The sequence below is a fragment of the Lepidochelys kempii genome, chromosome 1 (assembly GCF_965140285.1).
Source record: "Lepidochelys kempii isolate rLepKem1 chromosome 1, rLepKem1.hap1, whole genome shotgun sequence".
NCBI classification, from domain to species: domain Eukaryota; kingdom Metazoa; phylum Chordata; order Testudines; family Cheloniidae; genus Lepidochelys; species Lepidochelys kempii.
Genome location: NC_136380.1, coordinates 310,032,509 through 310,053,724, shown reverse-complemented (window position 1 = coordinate 310,053,724; position 21,216 = coordinate 310,032,509). Strand labels below are relative to the sequence as shown.

Here is a 21,216-nt window from a genome sequence, read left to right as displayed (position 1 = left end):
AACCAATAATTTAAATATCAGGAATGTCAGCAGATACTCCTATTGTTAGACTAGGAATGGGCTAATTAAGAAGATTCAGTTTGCACCCTATTTATCCTGCCTCTATCATCAGGTGTTTTAAGTAGTGACAGAAAACTGACAAATGGATAGGGTGAAAACGAATGAGATTTATTAACAAACAAGTGATTTACTAAACAATGACCCCAACGTAACTATAACAAGACATAAAACACCTCGGTTGTCAACACAAACTCAAATGTGGGCCTGAAGTCCTGATCATTGATTCCCACACGATGGGTAGGATAGGAACAATGAAAAGGGTTAATACATCACCATGCCATGCAGGGAAGGAGGACACTGGCACACTGGAGGGAGAGATGAACTGGAACCCTGGACACTGATGGACAGGAGAGTGGAAACACAGGAGGGTCTTCACACAGGTAAGCAGCTGATGTCTTCTGTCTTTAGGGCTTCTGCTCTTGATACGTCATTGTGCGTGTGACAATGCAGATGTTAATCGATCACTTAGCTGGAATAGCAGGTGAGTGCAAGCAATGCGATACTGGCATGCAATGGAAAGGCAGCCAGATAGACCTAGGTAGGGAAGTAGGTGGTAATCTCACAGATACAGGCCTACCTCTGGGGAGAGCAGTCTGTCATGGGCACTGGTCTGTCACTAGGATGGACAGCCCTGAGGGACCCGTGAACCAGATTTTATAACCTGCTGTCTCTAGGCAGATTATGTGGTCACCTGACCTTCACTTTTCCTGCCTTATGGGGAAAGGGCGCCAAATCCTTCATGAAGAAGGAGACTCAAAATGGAGGCCAACAACATTTGAAAAAAAAACAAGATGGCCAGGTAAGGGCAAGGTGATAAAAACAGAATAAAACAGAATTCCCTTACATATTCCCCTCCTTGGTGACTTTTTAGGCCTGGCTACATTTGTCACCACACCTGTATTGCTTACACTTCAGGTAGGCTGGGATGCCAGGAGCTATTAATGACCCTTCGCACTTTAGCCTTCACCCATCCAATGGTTGCTATGACTGAAATAATAATAATAACTTTCACAATTAAAATAACAATAAAAGGATGAATAAGTGTGTTCCATGCTTCTGTCAATTCAGTGGGACTGACAAAAAAACTTTCCCACCAGTGTGCAAATCTGGAATTTTTCAGCACCCTTTTAAGGATTTTCTTGATTTGCTCTGTAGAGTGATGCACTGTGAGTGTTAGGTCTTTACCTTGCTTTACTAAATCTTTTACATGATTCTCTAGCACAGGTGCTGTACCAATTGTTTTAGCACATCAGCGTTCACTCCAAGGTTGACAGGGTCAATGTGCTGGTACAAATTATAAAATAACCGAATATTTTCACATTCATTTTCTCTGAAACAAAGGTAACATCACATCCCTGGATGGCAAGTACAAAACAAACAGAGATTTACATGTGGGTCATTAACAGTGGTGTAAAGAAATGTACAATGAACTCTTTATATCTAATTCTTATACAAATGCAATTGCTGTTCACTACCACCAGCTCAGATTGGTTACCTGTTTGTAGTTGCAGGTCATAGTGGCAGCTTCCCCAGTTTGGGCTCAGACAGATATGTGGTCCTTCATACACATCTGTGGTACAGATGTATCCACTATTAGGCTCCCAGACACAAGCATCTAAATTAACACTATGGTACTCTTACTTGATTTTAAGCGCCCATTTTGGGATGTTCACAGGTATCATGATTGACTGATTAATGTTAATCCTGAGTGGAATGAGAGGATAAACCCAATTTGTTCTGGCATTATAAATGGTTAGTGTGTAGGTAGTTACCTTCTTTGAATCTGAATCATAGCTGAAATCCAGCAGTTTCCACCAAGCGTGGTGCTCCTTTTCAAAGGGTGATACATCCTTTAACATTAAATTTCTTATCTTCTTAGGAATGATGCCTTGGAAATCCTATCCTAAGGATCCCACTTGCCACTCCTTGCAGCCATGCCTGCACTTGAATACAGGTAAGTGCCCAAAATGCATTGGCTTGTAATGTGCCTATGGCATCTATTATCTTTTCCTGGTTCTGTTTCTGGGTATTATACCAGGTCTGCATGGTGCTGACTATGTCATAGTCTAAATCACTGATTTTATTCAGTGATGTTGTAAGAGGCTGGTCTAAAGATGACATATCATGGCCTACATTACTGATTCTTTGGGCTAGAATGCTAGCACTTAATGCATTAACCACTCCCAAGCCAGCTCCCACTCCGCCTAAGACTTTGGCTGTTAAATCCCTCTTGGTCTTAGCCCTGGTCTACACTATGAATTTAGGTCGAATTTAGCAGTGTTAGATCAATTAAACCCTCCATCCATCCACATGACGAAGCCATTTTTGTCGACTTAAAGGGCTCTTAAAATTGATTTCTGTACTCCTCCCCGACGAGGGGATTAGCGCTGAAATCGACATTGCCGGGTCGAGTTTGGGGTAGTGTGGATGCAATTCAATGGTATTGGCCTCCGGGAGCTATCCCAGAGTGTTCCATTGTGACCGCTCTAGATAGCACTTTCAACTCAGATGCACTAGCCAGGTACGCAGGAAAAGCACCTGGAACTTTTGAATTTCATTTCCTGTTTGGCCAGCGTGGTGAGGTCATCAGCAGAGGTGACCATGCAGAGCTCATCAGCACAAGTGACCATGCAGTCCCAGAATCGCAAAAGAGCTCCAGCATGGACCAAACGGGAGGTACTGGATCTGATCACTGTATGGGGAGATGAATCCGTGCTATCAGAACTCTGTTCCAAAAGATGAAATGCCAAAATATTTGAAAAAATCTCCAAGGGCACGATGGACAGAGGCTACAACAGGGATCCACAGCAGTGCTGCTTGAAAAGTAAGGAGCTCTGGCAAGCCTACCAAAAAAACCAAAGAGGAGAATGGCCGCTCCGGGTCAGAGCCCCAGACATACCGCTTCTATGATGAGCTGCATGCAGTTCTAGGGGGTGCCCTACCACTACCGCACCCCTGTCCATGGACACCTGCAAGGGGGGAGTCTCACGCAACAGGGATGAGGAAGATGAAGAGGATAGCGCACAGCAGGCAAGCGTAGAAACCACTCTCCCTGGCAGCCAGGAGCTGTTTATCACCCTGGAGCCAATACCCTCCCAAGGCGGGCTCCTGGACCATGAAGCCGGAGAAGGCACCTCTGGTGAGTGTACCTTTGAAGAAGCTGAAAGATGGGGGCTTACCATGGCTGCCTGCAAGCCGAATTCTGTTGCCCGGCCCTGTGTGTGTGATCTCTCACACCAAACCGCAGGCCCTCAATACAAGAGGCAAAATGCGACCTTGTCCCGAAAGCGCGTGCGCTATGTAATGTTAACAGCTTGGTTCCCCGTGAAAGTTGTTGTAACTTGTGCTGGAGCTTCTTAATTTTTCCCTGCCAGTCTGAGCGCTCCACCCACTGGCTTTGACTGGAACAAAGCTCTTTCATCAGCTCCCTGGAGGCAGCTTGGGATTCTTCCTGCTTCACATTCAGTGAGTGGATCTCTTTCTCTTCCTTAGCTAAGAGATCATGCAGGTCCTGCACCTGCAAATCTGGCCTGTTGATCTGCGCAACATATCCTCTGTTTTGGGACTCTAACCCTTCCACCCAGCTTTTCTATCTCAGTGTTCTTAGCTTTGATTTGGTCTTTCAGTTGGGCTACTCGGACTCCCTGTGTGTTGCAGTGCCCATTCAGTTCCCTACACACTTTACAGAGCCCATAAATCAGAGCCCTCTTTTTCTCTTTCTTGCGGGGCTTGAGCTTGTCCTGCACAAATCCTTCCCATTTTCTATTCAACATTGTCAAGTTTCCTCACCCACTCTGAACTCTAGGGTACAGATGGGGGGACCTGCATGAAAAACCTCCTAAGCTTATCTTTACCAGCTTAGGTCAAAACTTCCCCAAGGTACAAAATATTCCACCCGTTGTCCTTGGACTGGCCGCTACCACCACCAAACTAATACTGGTTACTGGGGAAGAGCTGTTTGGACGCGTCCTTCCCCCCAAAATACTTCCCAAAACCTTGCACCCCACTTCCTGGACAAGGTTTGGTAAAAAGCCTCACCAATTTGCCTAGGTGACTACAGACCCAGACCCTTGGATCTTAAGAACAATGAACAATCCTCCCAACACTTGCACCCCCCCTTTCCTGGGAAATGTTGGATAAAAAGCCTCACCAATTTGCATAGGTGACCACAGACCCAAACCCTTGGATCTGAGAACAATGAAAAAGCATTCAGTGTTTTACAAGAAGACTTTTAATAAAAAATAGAAGTAAATAGAAATAAAGAAATCCCCCCTGTAAAATCAGGATGGTAGATATCTTACAGGGTAATTAGATTCAAAAACATAGAGAAACCCTCTAGGCAAAACCTTAAGTTACAAAAAAGATACACAGACAGAAATAGTTATTCTATTCAGCACAATTCTTTTCTCAGCCATTTAAGGAAATCATAATCTAACACATACCTAGCTAGATTACTTACTAAAAGTTCTAAGGCTCCATTCCTGGTCTATCCCTGGCAGAAACCAGCAGACAGACAGACACAGACCCTTTGTTTCTCTCCCTCCTCCCAGCTTTTGAAAGTATCTTGTCTCCTCATTGGTCATTTTGGTCAGGTGCCAGCGAGGTTACCTTTAGCTTCTTAACCCTTTACAGGTGAGAGGAGCTTTCCCCTGGCCAGGAGGGATTTCAAAGGGGTTTACCCTTCCCTTTATATTTATGACAAACATGGTGAAAGCATCTCCTCCCTCGAGCAGCCCCTCTGCCCAAGGATTTTTTCCCTTCCCAAATAATTCACACAAAAATCAACGGAAACTTTATTTAACACCAGCAGGCACCCAGATTCACCATAGGTCCGAGTGCTCATCCTGCCTGCTGTTCTGATCGCAAGCATGTGGGACCCCAGGCACTTAAGCCTGCCATGGAAGTCTTTTCTGGGCAACAGCACTCGTGACATGCCCGACGATGGTCGGCATGTGTCAGAAGCAATTCAAGTTTCTCTCAGTAGCAGTTTGGCTGTTTCACACAGACTGGGTTAGGACATGCAATAATGAGCCAGGCCGGCTTCGCCACCAGTGCCTGTTCCAATAAATTTACAAAACTGCTACTCTCTACAGAGCTGGGCTTTGCTGCAGTCTGTATGGAGCTGGGCCCTCTCCGCAGTCCACTGAGCTTACTAGCCGCAGTCTGTCTACTTGCTCTCCTGACACCCTGGTCAGAGATCCCCCTGGTTTCAGACCAGCGGTAAAGATCTCTAACAAGTATAGTTCTCCCGCAGTGCACAAGGCTGCAGCCCAATCAATGGGTGTTGGGCCCAACACAGTGGCACACAAAGCCACACCGGAGGAAGAGAATATCCTCTCCCTCACAGCATACAAGGCTGTCAACATGCTCTGGTACACAAGGCCGTAAGACGCCCTTCCTGGCTACAGGCCAGGCAGAGAGTCGGTGGCTGAATAGCCCCTTCATTCCCGGTACTCAAGACTGGAGGCTCCTCCTAGGTGCTAGCTAGGCAGGAAAGCCCAGTGGCACACAGGCCACACTTTAGTAGGACACAACGACTTGCAAGGTCGCCGGCACACAAGGTCTACCGGCTCTCAGCACTGCTCCGGCACTCACAGAACAGTGACCCACCCACACAGCCTGTGGGCCGCTAGTTGACAGAGCCAAGTAGATTATAATTACACATAAATTACAATTTAAAACAAAAAGGGGTTCCTGCTGCGGTCGCCAAATTATATTAGCCTAGGAATGGGCTAATTAAGAAGATTCAGGTTGCATACTTCTTATCCCACCTCTATCATCAGCCCAAAGCTTGCACCCCTCACCCCTCCTGCACCCCTACCCCTTGCCCCAGCCCAGAGCCTGCACCCAGCACCCAAACTCCACCCCAGAGTCTGCACCCCAGACCCCTCTCCCCCCACTCAAACTCCCTCCCAGAGCCCAACCTCTCACCCCTTCTGCACCCAAACACCCTCCCAGAGCCTGCACCCTGCACCTCTACTGTTCCCTAATCCCCTGCTTCAGCCCAGGGCCTGCATCCCAGACCTCCTCCCCCCACCCAAACTTCCTCCCAGAGCCTTAGGGAGGTGGGGGTGGAGTTTTGGGGGGGCGGGCTCTGGGCGTTCTGGGCACCACCAAAATTTCTACAAACCTGCCGACCCTGGGGTAGGATACGAACAATAAAAAGGGTTAATACATGTCACGCAGGGAAGTAGACACCGGCACACCAGAGGAAGAGACGAACTGGAATCCTGGACACTGATGGACAGGAGACCGGAAACACAGGAACACAGGAGAGTCTTCACACAGGTAAGCAACTGATGTCTTCTGTCTTCAGGTCTTTAGGTCTTCTGCTCTTGACACGTTGTCGTGTGAGCGGCAATGCAGACGTTAATTGGTCACTTAGCTGGAATAGCAGGTGAGTGCAAGCAATGCGATACTGGCATGCAATGGAAAGGCAGCTAGATAGATCTAGGTAGGGAACTAGGTGGTAATCTCACAGATACAGGCCTACCTCTGGGGAGAGCAGTCTGTCTTGGGCACTGGGTCTGTCACTAGGATGAACAGCCCTGAGGGATGGGTGAACCAGCCTTTTATAACCCACTGTCTCTAGGCAGATTATGTGGCCACCTGACCTTCACTTTTCCCGCCTTACAGGGAAAAGGGCGCCAAATCCTTTATGCAGAAGGGGACTCAAAATGGAGGCCAACAACAATATTTGAAAAAAACAAGATGGCCATGTAAGGGCAAGATGATAAAAACAGAATAAAACAGAATTCCCTTACACTATAGGGCCTGATTTTGATCCCAGTTACATTTGTATAAAGTCAATGGAGTTGCATTGGTATAAGTGAGATCAATTTGCAAAAACAAAACTTTTACAAAACACTAACTCTAGTTCTCCTGTCATCCTTTCCTAGACATGTCAAAAAGATTTGCACAATGAATTTATTACCACCCAGCCTCTTTATCATGTAATTTAGTCCCCAATCAACTTGCCTGAGAGATTGCTCTTTGTAACCTAAATACTTGACCTATAACTGCTTGCTAACTGAAGGTTTATCTCTTAGAGCTCTGATATAGTTGGGCCACAATATCAGTGGAAATGATCAAAGCCAGCCACATCCTTCAAAAATTACAACAGTATGTGATAACTAAGACATAAAGTCCTATAGTTTGCAATATGCTGTGTTAGTGAGGGCTATTTTCCCTTTAACAAGGGTACATTTAACAGGGCCTTGTATGAAGTAAAGGGCTAGTCTACACACAGTTTTTGTATGGCTTTATCTATATTGGTTTGGAAACCAATATAGGTAAAGCGGCACAAATTACTAGTGTGGAAGCAGTTATGTCAATATAAAGGTCCTTATACCAATATAGCTTATTCCCATAACACACCTTTATAACAGTCTGTGTCCACACAAGGCGTTTCAACCACTTTAACTATATCAGTATAAAATATAACTAACTTGAATAGTTAAATCACTATAAAAACCGTGTGTTGCCCATGGCATGATAGGTCTCTGGCAGAGTTTAATCCACTCTAGTAGTGTAATAGGAATTGTATAGTATGCTTGTAACTAGTTTGGGAGCCCTCTAGTGGCCTCACTTGCCTTTTGGCACCTTAGAGACTAACCAATTTATTTGAGCATAAGCTTTTGTGAGCTACAGCTCACTTCATCGGATGCATCCAATGAAGTGAGCTGTAGCTCACGAAAGCTTATGCTCAAATAAACTGGTTAGTCTCTAAGGTGTCACAAGTACTCCTTTTCTTTTTGCGAATACAGACTAACATGGCTGCTTCTCTGAAACCTGTCACTTGCCTTTTGTTATTGTAGCCATCAGACTCCTTCCAGAGCTGCAGTGTCATACTTAGGGCTCCTGTCAGGTTGCCCTCCCCCTCAGTTTCCTGTTCCCTGGTGGGAGGGGGAAGCCGCCCAGCGCTTCTTGCCCCAGGGAAGCAGGATCTGGCTGCCCTGCCTTCTTCCTCCCTTCTCCCTCCCTGCAAGGAGAGGGGCAGCCTTGTCAATTTCAGGGCTCCACGCTGGGAGCAGGGGGTGGGGGGCGGGAAGCGGCCCTGGCTTCTCACCCCAGCTCCCAGCTGGGAGCAGGGACCAGCTGCCAAGGCTTCTCGTCCTGGCTGCGGGGCGGAGGTGTGTCCAGCTGCCCAAGCTCTTCAGGAGAGTGGGGTGCGAGGGGGGGGGGGGCAGCTGAAATCTAGCTGCCTGGTTTTCTTGTCAATTTCACAGTTCCTGCTGTAAAATTGACAAGACAACCAACAGCCAATGTAAGTAACATAGTTTCTACGCAGATACTGTGTCACCCTAACTATACTGACATAAGCCCTCTACCTCTTGTGGAGATGGAGTTATTATATCGGTGTAGTAGGGTATTTCAATTGGTGGGAGCAAGACTGTAGTGTAGACACTGACACAATTAGTTCAACGTAAGCTGCCTCATGTTGACCTAAGTGTAATGTGGACCAGGCCTTAGTTTTTCATAGTGTATGTCTACCCTTACAATGCTACAGTAACAAGGCTGCAGTGGTTCAGTGTAGTTCTCCCGTCACTATAGGTAATCCATCTCCCCAAGAGGAGGTAGTTAGGTTGATGGAAGAATTCTTCTGTTGACCTAGCGTTGTCTACACCGGGGTTAGGTTGCCATAGCTACGTCTCTTCAGATTTTTCACACCCTGCAGAAATGTAACTATGCTTATGTAAGTTTTCAGTGTAGTCCAGCCTATAGAGCAGGGGTGGGCAAACTTTCTGGCCTGAGGGCCACATCGGGTTTCCGAAACTGTATGGAGGGCCAGGTGGGTAAGGCTGTGCCTCCCCAAACAGCCTGGCCCCCGCCCCCTATCTGCCCCTTCCTGCTCCCTGACTGCCCCGCTCAGAACTCCCTACCCATCCAAACCCCCCTGCTCCCTGACTTCCCCGACCCCATTCACACCCCTGCCCCCTGACAGGCCCCCCAGGACTCCCACACCTATCCAACCCCTCCTGCTCCCTGTCCCCTGACTGCCCCCCTGGATTCTCTGCCCCTTATCCAGCCTCCCTGCTCCCCACCCCCTTACCATGCTACTCAGAGCACCAGGACTGGCAGCCGCACTGCCCAGAGCACTGGTGGCATGGTGAGCTGAGGCTGCGGGGGAGGAGGGACAACAGGGGAGGGGCCGGGGGCTAGCCTCCTCAACTGGCAGCTCAAGGGCCACGCGGGCCGTAGTTTGCCCACCTCTGCCATTGAGTCTGTCATAAATATAAAGGGAAGGATAACCAACTTCCTGTATACAGTGCTATAAAATCCCTCCTGGCCAGAGGCAAAACCCTTTCACCTGTAAAGGGTTAAGAAGCTAAGATAACCTCGCTGGCACCTAACCCAAAATGACCAATGACGGGACAAGATACTTTCAAATCTGGAGGGGGGGAACAAAGGGTTTGTCTGTCTGTGTGATGCTTTTGCCGGGAACAGATCAGGAATGCAGCCTTACAACTCCTGTTAAGTTAGTAAGTAACCTATCTAGAAATGTGTTAAATTTCCTTTTGTTTAATGGCTGGTAAAATAAGCTGTGCTGGATGGAATGTATATTCCTGTTTTTGTGTCTTTTTGTAACTTAAGGATTTGCCTAACGGGAATCTCTATGTTTTAAATCTAATTACCCTGTGAGGTATTTACCATCCTAATTTTACAGAGATGATTCATTTACCTTTCCTTTAATTAAAATTCTTCTTTTAAAAACCTGATTGATTTTTCATTGTTCTTAAAATCCAAGGTTTGGGTCTGTGTTCACCTGTACAAATTGGTGAGAATTCTTATCAAGCCTTCCCCAGAAAAGGGAGTGTAGGGCTTGGGGGGATATTTTGGGGAAAGACATCTCCAAGTGGGCTCTTTCCCTGTTCTTTGTTTAAAACGCTTGGTGGTGGCAGCATATGGTTCAAGAACAAGGCAAAGTTTGTACCTTGGGGAAGTTTTTAACCTAAGCTGGTAAAAATAAGTTTAGGGGATCTTTCATGCAGGTCCCCACATCTGTACCCTAGAGTTCAGAGTGGAGAAGGAACCTTGACATGGTGGTAGAGTGGTGGGATCATTTTAAACCAGAGATCATTTTAAACCAGAAGCACAGCAGGATTTTAAAAGTTTTTGTAAAAGGTGATTGCAGCTCTAGATTCTGTCTCTCTGCCTGGGGGACAGAGCAGCAGGCATAACAAAAGGATTTTTCTGTAGGCTGAGAACAGCTATCAGAGAAAAATGTATCATGTTACAGCACAGCAACATTTTACAAGCCAGTTTTTGATTTGTTTTGTTTTGTTTCTAACTCTCGGATGTAAAGTTAGTTAAAAAAAAGAGGTTAGGATGACAGACTGCACTGTTCAACAGAAGCTGGAATTAGCCAGATTTGAGGCAGAGGAAAAACAAAAGAAACACGAAAGACGGGTAGAACTCAGACAGATGGAAATGGAGGCAAAAAAAAAAAAAAGAAATGGAGGCCAAAGAAAAAAAAAGGGAGACTGCCCACAGGAGAGAAATGGAGGCAAAGGAAAAAGAAAAGGAGGAGAAGGAAAAAGAGAGGAAGCATGCACTGGAGATGGAGAAGGCAAAGGCTCAGCAGAATATACTGAATAACCCTAACAATCCTTCTCCAACAATCCACAAATGGGAGTGACTATGTCCACATTATCATAGAATATCAGGGTTGGAAGGGACCTCAGGAGGTCATCTAGTCCAACCCCCTGCTCAAAGCAGGAACAATCCCCAATTTTTGCCCCAGATCCCTAAATGGCCCCCTCAAGGACTGAACTCACAACCCTGGGTTTAGCAGGCCAATGCTCAAACCACTGAGCTATCCCTCCCCCCCGATGAAGCCAGTGATATTGCTGAATATTTTCTCACCTTTGCACACTCCATCAAATTCCTGAAGCTCACAAGATGACCACATTGGTTGCAAAATTGACTGGAAGAGCTCTGGACATATTCAATAAGATGCCTATTGAGGAGGCTTCTGACTACAATAAATTCAAAGATTTGGTTTTAAAACAATTTCAAGTTACACCTGAAACTTACAGAGTAAAATTTAGAGCCCTTAAGAGAGTGGCTGATGCACTCTCCCGTAAAAGTTTCCCAAAATCAACTGGTTAAAATCGTCCTTAAAATGTATAAAATATTGTTAGTCTTTATACAGTTAGTAGTATATTTAAAGGCGCATGTGTCTTATTAACTCTGTTTATAAAGCTCCAAAAAGAAATCACAGCCAGTGTTTCACCGTATCTGTGATTTGGGGGGCGTGTCATAAATATAAAGGGAAGGGTAACCACCTTTCTGTATACAGTGCTATAAAATCCCTCCTGGCCAAAGGCAAAACCCTTTCACCTGTAAAGGGTTAAGAAGCTAAAATAACCTCTCTGGCACCTAACCCAAAATGACCAATAAAGGAACAAAATACTTCCAAATCTGGAGTGGGGGTGAACAACGGGTTTGTCTGTCTGTATAATGCTTTTGCCGAAAACAAATAAAAAATGCAGCCTTACAACTTCTGTTAAGTTAGTAAGTAATCAAGCTAAAAATGCGTTAAATTTCCATTTGTTTAATGGCTGGTAAAATAAGCTGTGCTGGATGGAATGTATATTCCTGTTTTTGTGTCTTTTTGTAACTTAAGGATTTGCCTAATGGGAATCTCTATGTTTTAAATCTAATTACCTTGTGAGGTATTTACCATCCTAATTTTACAAAGGTGATTCTTTTACTTTTTCTTTAAAATTCTTCTTTTAAAAACCTAATTAATTTTTCATTGTTCTTAAAATCCAAGGGTTTGGGTCTGTGTTCACCTATACAAATTGGTGAGAATTCTTATCAAGCCTTCCCCAGAAAAGGGCGTGTAGGGCTTGGGGGAATATTTGGGGGAAAGACATCTCCAAGTGGGCTCTTTCCCTGTTCTTTGTTTAAAACGCTTGGTGGTGGCAGCATACGGTTCAAGAACAAGGCAAAGTTTGTACCTTGGGGAAGTTTTTAACCTAAGCTGGTAAAAATAAGCTTAGGGGGTCTTTCATGCAGGTCTCCACATCTGTACCCTAAAGTTCAGAGTGGGGAAGAAACCTTCACAGAGTCATAGATTCAGTGGCCAGAAAGGACCCGTTCTGATCATCTAGTCCTACTTCCTGTGTAACACGGGCCCTAGAACTTCTGCAAAATAATTCCTAAGGCAGATCTTTAAGAAAAAAAATTCCAATCTTGAATTAAAAATTGTCACTGATGGAAAATGCACCACAATTCTCGGGAAATTGTTCATAAATTGTTCTAATGGTTACTTTCTGTCACTGTTAAAAAATTACACCTTAGGTAGGCCTATGTATTTGTATATAGTTAAACACTGTTATTTGGCATCCAACTGTGTAACTTAAGGATTTTGTTTTATTACTAACGTTGTGTAGAGAGCAAAGATACTGTACTGCCATTCCTTATTTTAGTGGGTGGAGAAAAGGGGAAATTAAAGAGCTCTGAGTTACTTGTCATTGAGGAGGAGGGGGATACACAAGGATTTTGTCAGCTGGGGAAGGGCTGGGATGCTTTTCAGAGGCAGAGATATGTTGATCCTTCCATGTCCTATCTGCCTTGCCAATGCCCATCCCCCATTACCGTACAATTTATGTTAAAAATACAATGTTGACACCCATTTTATTAATGCGTTTCTAGTCTCCCAGATCCACACGGTGTTTTCCCTGTCCCAGTGACTCTCGTATTCCAGACGCCTCTGAGTCATTTCGGGGAAGGGGAGCTCCGCTCTCTCCGCCATCCCCCGGACTGTCATGTATGGCAGATCCCGGCAGCATTGCGGGGTGTGCAGTCGGCGTGGCCAGTAGGATCCCTGCGAGCCCATTGATTGTCCGTATCTGGGAGCGTTCCCGTGACCTTGTGCAAGTCCCCTTGGAGAGCCAGGGCCCCGCAGCAGAACATTCCGGGAAATCTCCCCCGCCCCAGCCAAAGCAGGAGCACACACGAGAGGCGAGTTCGGGGGGTGTGTGTGGCGGAGAGACGAGACGTCACCAATAACGTCACGCCTGGGGACCTTTTGCGATTGGCGGAAAGGGAAGGTTGTACCCCGAAGGTCACACGCGATTGGCTGCCGGCGGGGGGCTGCATCCCTTCTTTCCCCTACATTCTGTACGTAGCCTCGCTGGGCAGCCCCTGCCTTCCTTTGCGCAATCCCAGAGCCGGCGGCTCCCTTCTCCCGTGTAAACCCCCGCTCCGCTGCCAGGTGGGTGCCGCGCTTCGCGCGTGGGCTGGGCTCTGCGTCTCCTGCAGTGGGGTCCTGCTGTAGCAGCAGGCGGCGGAGGTTTCCGTGGGGGGCCTCCAGGCCGCGCGTGGAGCTGTGCCTGCTGCTGGGTCTGGGCTGGACCTTGGAGGCCGCTGCGGCCCGGGTCAGTGCGGGACAGCGGGCTGGGCTGTGGGAGTCGCTCCCAGTGATTCCGCCCCCCTCGGGGATGTCCCTCTCTGCCTCCGAGCCCAGGCGGTGCCGTCCCGCCGTGGTGGGTCGGGCAGAACGGCCTGGCTTTCAGCTCCCTCCCTCCCCGCTCCTCGGTACAGCTGGATTCTCGAGGACAAGTTTGCATCTTCGTTTCTGGCAACAAAGTAGCCACGTTCGTCCCTGGTGGTGATCCCTGCAGCGAGCCTGGATTTTCCAGCTCGTGAGGTCTTTTCTGGCCAGTAATTTAGACTGTCAGGGAGCAATGCATCAGAGAGAAAGCTGTGAAGGAGATTAAATGCTCCTTTTAGCTGCATCTCTAGATCAGGAGTTACCTGCCGCCCTGTTCTAACATGGGGGAAACAAGTTTGGATCACATCATATGTCTGGTTTCAGAGTAGCAGCCCTGTTAGTCTGTATTCGCAAAAAGAAAAGGAGGACTTGCGGCACCTTAGAGACTAACCAATTTATTTGAGAATAAGCTTTCGTGAGCTACAGCTCACTTCATCGGACACATCATATGTCTGTTAGGAAAGAACTATTCGTGACCTCTGGCAAAGGTGTACGTGAATCTGAAAGTCACCATTGTTTTAAAAAATCCTCGGGGGCGGGGGGAAATATAAAACCCATCTATCTGCAATTGCTTCAAGTAATAATTAAGATAAGTATAACTGAAGGAGATTGGGGGAAAATATTTTTCTATATCTTCACTTTGCATTGGGTACCTGGCAGAATTCTTAAGTTTTTTAACTAGTTGTTAAAGATGCAGCTGGAAAAACAGAAATTGGCAGTAGGTTTCAGGCAGGTATTGATACATGGGATTGTTTAATTTCAAAACTAAATGCTTTGAATAATCATTTAAAAAAATTTAAAACTCATACCAACTTCATCAGTTTGTGGCACTAAAACTACCATTAGAAGAAAAGCCACATATTCAGTATGCCTTAAAAATTGCTGTCAATTTAAAAATATGTTGTAAATGTACTATCTTTAACATAATTAATGCAGCTAAGATTATTAAAAGTAAGAATTTTTTTAAAACCCATCTTGCCAATCTTCGTATGTCTTGTACTTCTTTCAGTAAGGCCAGTGAAAATCAATGAGGTCAGTTTTGCTCTAAGACTTTAATAGTGTTTGAGTTTCAAAGGCTTCTGGGAATGTTTGTTTACAAGCACCTATTTTTATTGGAACTCAGAAAGTTTCCACACTGTTTTCTTTTGGTCTGAGGTTTTATAAAATCTTGTTTTCAGGCCAAATTTAAGGTGACAGTGTCCCTTTAATAGACCAAATGTCAAAAATACAAAGCACTGTACAAATGGGAAAGAAGATTTTTGCATGCTAACTCTTCTGTCCCTATCCCTATCCCCATGTGACCCATCCCTTATCCCCATGTGACCCATAATCAGCCAGTTAGTTTTTTGTACAAGTGGGCCTTCAGCAGGAAGGATGGTGTGCTTGCTGGCATTCTGCTCATAGGAAGGTGCTATGGAAGAATGTAAGTGAGAACTAAAAGATCATTACACATTGCATTTCGAAGTAGCTTTCTCTGATACTGTAGGATGCTCACTATTTATTTCTTGCTATTGCTCTGATCTTGCAAAGATTTACAGGGTTCAGAGTAGCAGCCATGTTAGTCTGTATCCACAAAAAGAAAAGAAGTACTTGTGGCACCTTAGAGACTAACAAATTTATTTGAGCATAAGCCTTCGTGAGCTACAGCTCACTTCATCGGATTTACAGACACTCCTAACTTGAAGTCCATGAGCAGTCCCACTGAGTTTAAAGGGCCTTTGTATGCTTAGTTAGATATGTGCATAGGTCTTTGCAAAACCGGGGTCTAAGAGCTAGATTTTCAAAGATGTTTAAATACAGATAGGCATCTAGACCAGATCCTCAAAGGTATTCAGGCATCTAAGTACGTTTTGAGGATCTGGACCTTCGTGGGGTTTTCAAAAGTGCGTAGGCACCTAGCTCACAGTGATTTAAATTTAAATAGGGATTGGGTGCCTAGGCATGCTTCTGTAAGTACCTTTAAAGAAACGGCCCAAGGGCATTTGTCATTGATCATGTAGAACTCTTAACTGTACTTTATTGCTTTTTTATGAGTTAATCTCTTTTTTTATCACTATGCCAAGTGATAAGGAAGATATTTATAAGGTGGGGGGCTGATACATTTTTGGCTCTTGCATATTTATACTGGTGACTCAGTCTAACTGGCATTTTTGCTTAAGCCTCCAGCACTGATCACAAGTACAATAACTAGAATTAAAAAAATATACCTTGCACATGAGTAAAAACCTTTTGATACACCGATACTGGTGGTTTGATTTTTGTGAAGTAACCTAGCCAAAGCAAAGAGAAAATGAGACTTTGTAATGTTCTCTTACTATTTCAGCTGTGGTTTACATTAGAGAGCTTATGTTTGGTAATGAAAGTAAATTCAGATTTCTCTTGCACAGGAAATCTGGGAATATTAGTATTGTTAATCAGAAAATTGTGATAATTATTGCTGGTGTTACGATCATTGTAGTGATTAGTTGAGTATGTTTTACAACAGATTTTTAAAGAGACGTGAACTTCTTGTACAAACAAAGTGGTTTCTAAGCACCTTTACAAGCCTGGTATCATTTAACTACTTTGTCTTTGCTGCCATCAGGTTTTATTATGCTACGAGCATTCAGAAATCCAACTGGTAAGTGTGGGGTCCACCTTTTAAAGTGCCGTCACCATCATAAACCTGTACTGGCAATCAGGAGGGAAGACGTTAGTGCTTGGGAAAGAAGAGCACCTCTAGCACCAAAGCATGTTAAGGAGCTAACAAATTTGGGATACAAAGTCTTAGTACAGCCATCAAACCGGAGAGCCATCCATGAAAAGGTAAGTTCTGCTGTGGTTCCCATTTAGAAGAACGAAATGTAACATTGGTTTACTTAATTATGGTACTACAGCATTAAAGGATGTAAATAATAGTGAACATATGTTATTATCTACTTCGTTATTTATTACAAAAGGGGGTCATTCTTTCCCACTGACAAAAGCAATGGGAATCATTGGCTAGATCTGTAAGTATCCCAATATTGATGCCTATTCATAGTTCTTTGTTTTTAGGTCTGTCCTGCCCTCCCTCAGCCGCACTGCCTTCTCTTGTCTAAATTCTCAATAGTTCTTTGCATAGGAACTTTGGGGTTTTATAAAAAGAAAAGGAGTACTTGTGGCACCTTAGAGACTAACCAATTTATTTGAGCATAAGCTTTTGTGAGCTACAGCTTACTTCATCGGATGCATAAAGTGGATGCATACACAGAGATCATGCAAAAATGGGTGTTTACCATACACATTGTAAGGAGAGTGATCACTTAAGATGAGCTATTACCAGCAGGAGAGTGCGGTGGGGGGAGAGAAAACCTTTTGAAGTGATAATCAGGGTGGGCCATTTCCAGCACATTTCCAGGAGTTAACAAGAACCTCTGAGGAACAGTTGAGGGGGGGGGGGGAGGAATAAACAAGGGGAAATAGTTTTACTTTGTATAATGACTCAACCACTCCCAGTCTCTATTCAAGCCTAAGTTAATTGTATCCAATTTGCAAATTAATTCCAATTCAGCAGTCTCTTGTTGAGTCTGTTTTCGAAGTTTTTTTGTTGAAGAATAGTCACTTTTAGATCAGAAATCGAGTGACCAGAAAGATTGAAGTCTTCTCCGACTGGTTTATGAATATTATAAATCTTGACATCTGATTTGTGTCCATTTATTTTTTTACGTAGAGACTGTCCAGTTTGACCAATGTACATGGCAGAGGGGCATTGCTGGCACATGATGGCATAAATGTTGGCATACTGTGGGGCCATGCGGGCCATTACCCTCTGATCCCACTGAGGGTTACCAAAAGAAACTACAGCATTTGCTCAAGAAACTCCCTGAAAAAGCACAAGAACAAATCCGCACAGACACATCCCTGGAACCCGGAACTGGGGTATTCTATCTGCTACCCAAGATCCATAAACCTGGAAATCCTGGGCGCCCCATCATCTCAGGCATTGGCACCCTGACAGCAGGATTGTCTGGCTATGTAGACTCCCTCCTCAGGCCCTACGCTACCAGCACTCCCAGCTATCTTCAAGACACCACTGACTTCCTGAGGAAACTACAATCCATCGGTGATCTTCCTGAAAACACCATCCTGGCCACTATGGATGTAGAAGCCCTCTACACCAACATTCCACAAAAAGATTGACTACAAGTTGTCAGGAACAGTATCCCTGATAATGTCACGGCAAACCTGGTGGGTGAGCTTTGTGGTTTTGTCCTCACCCATAACTATTTCACATTTGGGGACAATGTATACCTTCAAATCAGCGGCACTGCTATGGGTACCCGCATGGTCCCACAGTATGCCAACATTTTTATGGCTGACTTAGAACAACGCTTACTCAGCTCTTGTCCCCTAACGCCCCTACTCTACTTGCGCTATATTGATGACATCTTCATCATCTGGACCCATGGAAAAGAAGCTCTTGAGGAATTCCACTATGATTTCAACAATTTCTATCCCACCATCAACCTCAGCCTGGTCCAGTCCACACAAGAGATCCACTTCCTGGACACTACAGTGCTGATAAACGATGGTCACATAAACACCACCCTATACCGGAAACCTACTGACCGCTGTTCCTACCTTCATGCCTCCAGCTTTCACCCAGACCACACCACACAATCCATTGTCTACGGTCAAGCTCTATGATACAACTGCATTTTCTCCAAGCCCTCAGACAGAGACCAACACAAGATCTCTATCAAGCATTCCTACAACTACAATACCCACCTGCGGAAGTGAAGAAACAGATTGACAGAGCCAGAAGAGTTCCCAGAAGTTACCTACTACAGGACAGGCCCAACAAAGAAAATAACAGAACGCCACTAGCCATCACCTTCAGCCCCCAACTAATACCTCTCCAACGCATGATCAAGGATCTACTACCTATCCTGAAGGACGACCCATCACTCTCACAGATCTTGGGAGGCAGGCCAGTCCTTGCTTACAGACAGCCCCCCAACCTGAAGCAAATAGTCACCAGCAACCACACACCACAGAACCACTAACCCAGGAACCTATCCTTACAACAAAGCCCGTTGCCAACTGTGCCCACATATCTATTCAGGGGACACCATCATAGGGCCTAATCACATCAGCCACATTATCAGAGGCTCGTTCACCTGCACATCTACCAATGTGATCTATGCCATCATGTGCCAGCAATGCCCCTCTGCCATGTACATTGGTCAAACTGGACAATCTCTACGTAAAAGAATAAATGGACACAAATCAGATGTCAAGAATTATAACATTCATAAACCAGTCGGAGAAGACTTCAATCTCTCTGGTCACTTGATTTCTGATCTAAAAGTGACCATTCTTCAACAAAAAAACTTCGAAAACAGACTTCAATGAGAGACTGCTGAATTGGAATTAATTTGCAAATTGGATACAAGTAACTTAGGCTTGAATAGAGACTGGGAGTGGTTGAGTCATTATACAAAGTAAAACTATTTCTCCTTGTTTATTCCTCCCCCCCTCAACTGTTCCTCAGATGTTCTTGTTAACTCCTTGTTCTCTCCCCTCACCCCACTCTCCTGCTGGTAACAACTCATCTTGAGTGATCACTCTCCTTACAATGTGTATGGTAAACACCCATTTTTGCATGATCTGTGTGTATATAAATCTCCTCACTGTATTTTCCACTTTATGCATCTGATGAAGTGAGCTGTAGCTCACAAAAGCTTATGCTCAAATAAATTGGTTAGTCTCTAAGGTGCCACAAGTACTCCTTTTCTTTTTGCCAATACAGACTAACATGGCTGCTACTCTGAAACCTTTGGGGTTTTATGTAATTCATGATGTCCCATATAACTGTGTTTTTGTCTTCTTTTTTTCCTTGCTGCCTGAATTCAGGCAGAATATTTCCGCTGATGCTGTGTGTAGCTGTGACAGAAAAGGTGTGCCCCTCCCAACCCCCTCCGGCACCCGATCCGACTAATTCATCTGAGTTATATTGAAATGATTGCAAAGCCCTGTTAAGTTGCAGGCCACCATGTTTGAAGCCTTGCTAGCTGGCTGTATTGTAGTCACGCTAGCCTGACTCTTAATGAGGCATTTGTGTTAAGCTAACGCAGTTGTGAGATATACCCTTTTTACTTATCAAGTCAGGGTCTGAGAGTGGGAGGAATATATTTGAGGCGAAAAAACCAAAAGACAACCTACTGTCCAGTCTTTAAGGATTTGTACTCTAACCAGATGTTTTAAGTAACAACCACATTTACACCAAAGATAACTTACTTTGTGTAAATCTATTGATTTTTGTTATGCTAATGTTCAGCCTGGTCCCACTGTCACTTGAAGTCAATGGGAGTTGTCAAGGTTCCCTCCCCACTGTGAACTCTAGGATACAGATGTGGGGACCCACATGAAAGATCCCCCTAAGCTTATTTCTACCAGCTTAGGTTAAAACTTCCCCAAGGCACAAGTTCTTTGCCCTGAGTCGGTATGCTGCCACCACCAAGTGATTTATTAAAGAATCAGGGAAAGGATCACTGGGAGTTCCTAGTTCCCCCAAAATATCCCCCCAAGCCCTTGCACCCCCTTTCCTGTGGAGGCTTGAGAATAATATCCTAACCAACTGGTTACAGAGTGATCACAGAACCAAACCCCTGGGTCTTAGGACAATGGAGAAAAGAAGGATTTTAATTAAAAAAAAAAAAGGGGGGGGGGTTTAAAATCACCTCTGTAAAATCAGGATGGAAAACTTTATAGGGTAACAAAAGATTCAAAAACACAGCAGAACTTCCACTAGGCTTAGTTTCAAAGTTACAGAAAACAGGAATAAACGTCCCTCCAGTAAAGGAAAAATTCACCAGCAGAACAAAAGATAATGTAACATGCCTCGCCTGGCTTTTACTCTCAATTTTTGTAATATGAGAGACTTCTAGGATGGTTTATAGGAGAATGCATTTTCTGACCTGATGTTTCTCTGCTTCCCAAGAGAACACACAAAACAAAGCCTTCTCTCCCCCCACCCCAAGATTTGAAAGTATCTTCATTCCTCATTGGTCCTTTTGATCAGGTGTCAACCAGGTTATTTGAGCTTCTTAACCCTTTACAGGTAAGGAGGAATTCTAGGCTATCCTTAGCTGTATGGTTATCATGCTGCTTCCACTGAAGTTGATGACAGAAGTCTTGCCATCAACTTCAGTGGAAGCAGCATGATAAGGCACAGAGATGGGAGCAGAAGCCCTAGCTTCTGTAACCCACTGTATGACTGTGGACAAACAACCCAATTTCTGTGTCTTAGTTTCTCCATCTTACAATGGGGATTGTGATGTTTTACCCACTTTTGAAGGAATGAAAACCTCCACAGTCTATTTATTATTAGTAATAAGATGGTCTGAATTCTGCCCCCAGGGACAATCCTATGCAATCCCAATGAAATAATGTAGTGTGACTGGGATCTAAGGGGGGGGCACACTGAGATTGCTCAATTAGGGCAAACTGCAAAGAATGGGGAAGACAGTCCCCCAAACTGGTTATTCTAATATTTAGATTCACAGACCCAGCAACAAAACTGCTTCTACAATACCTTACTGGTTACCCAGAAGCCAAAAATACAGTTCCCTTAAAGCAACTGAACCTTGAGCTCCCACCCAGGCAGCCAAGTCAAATATAATGAGGAT

The 21,216-nt window shown here is 44.8% G+C and overlaps 1 protein-coding gene across 2 annotated transcripts in view; it reads left to right on the top strand.

The window, feature by feature from the left end:
- The first annotated feature begins 13,147 nt into the window (after nt 1-13,147).
- The window catches only part of AASS (aminoadipate-semialdehyde synthase), a 51,132-nt gene continuing 43,063 nt past the window's right edge, over nt 13,148-21,216 (top strand). For both annotated transcript variants that reach the window (XM_073328205.2, XM_073328204.1), the window contains exons 1-2: nt 13,148-13,285; nt 16,149-16,369. In XM_073328205.2, coding sequence (XP_073184306.1) covers nt 16,157-16,369 — 213 coding nt within the window. In that variant the 5' untranslated portion in view covers nt 13,148-13,285; nt 16,149-16,156. The remainder of the gene's footprint in view (nt 13,286-16,148; nt 16,370-21,216) is intronic.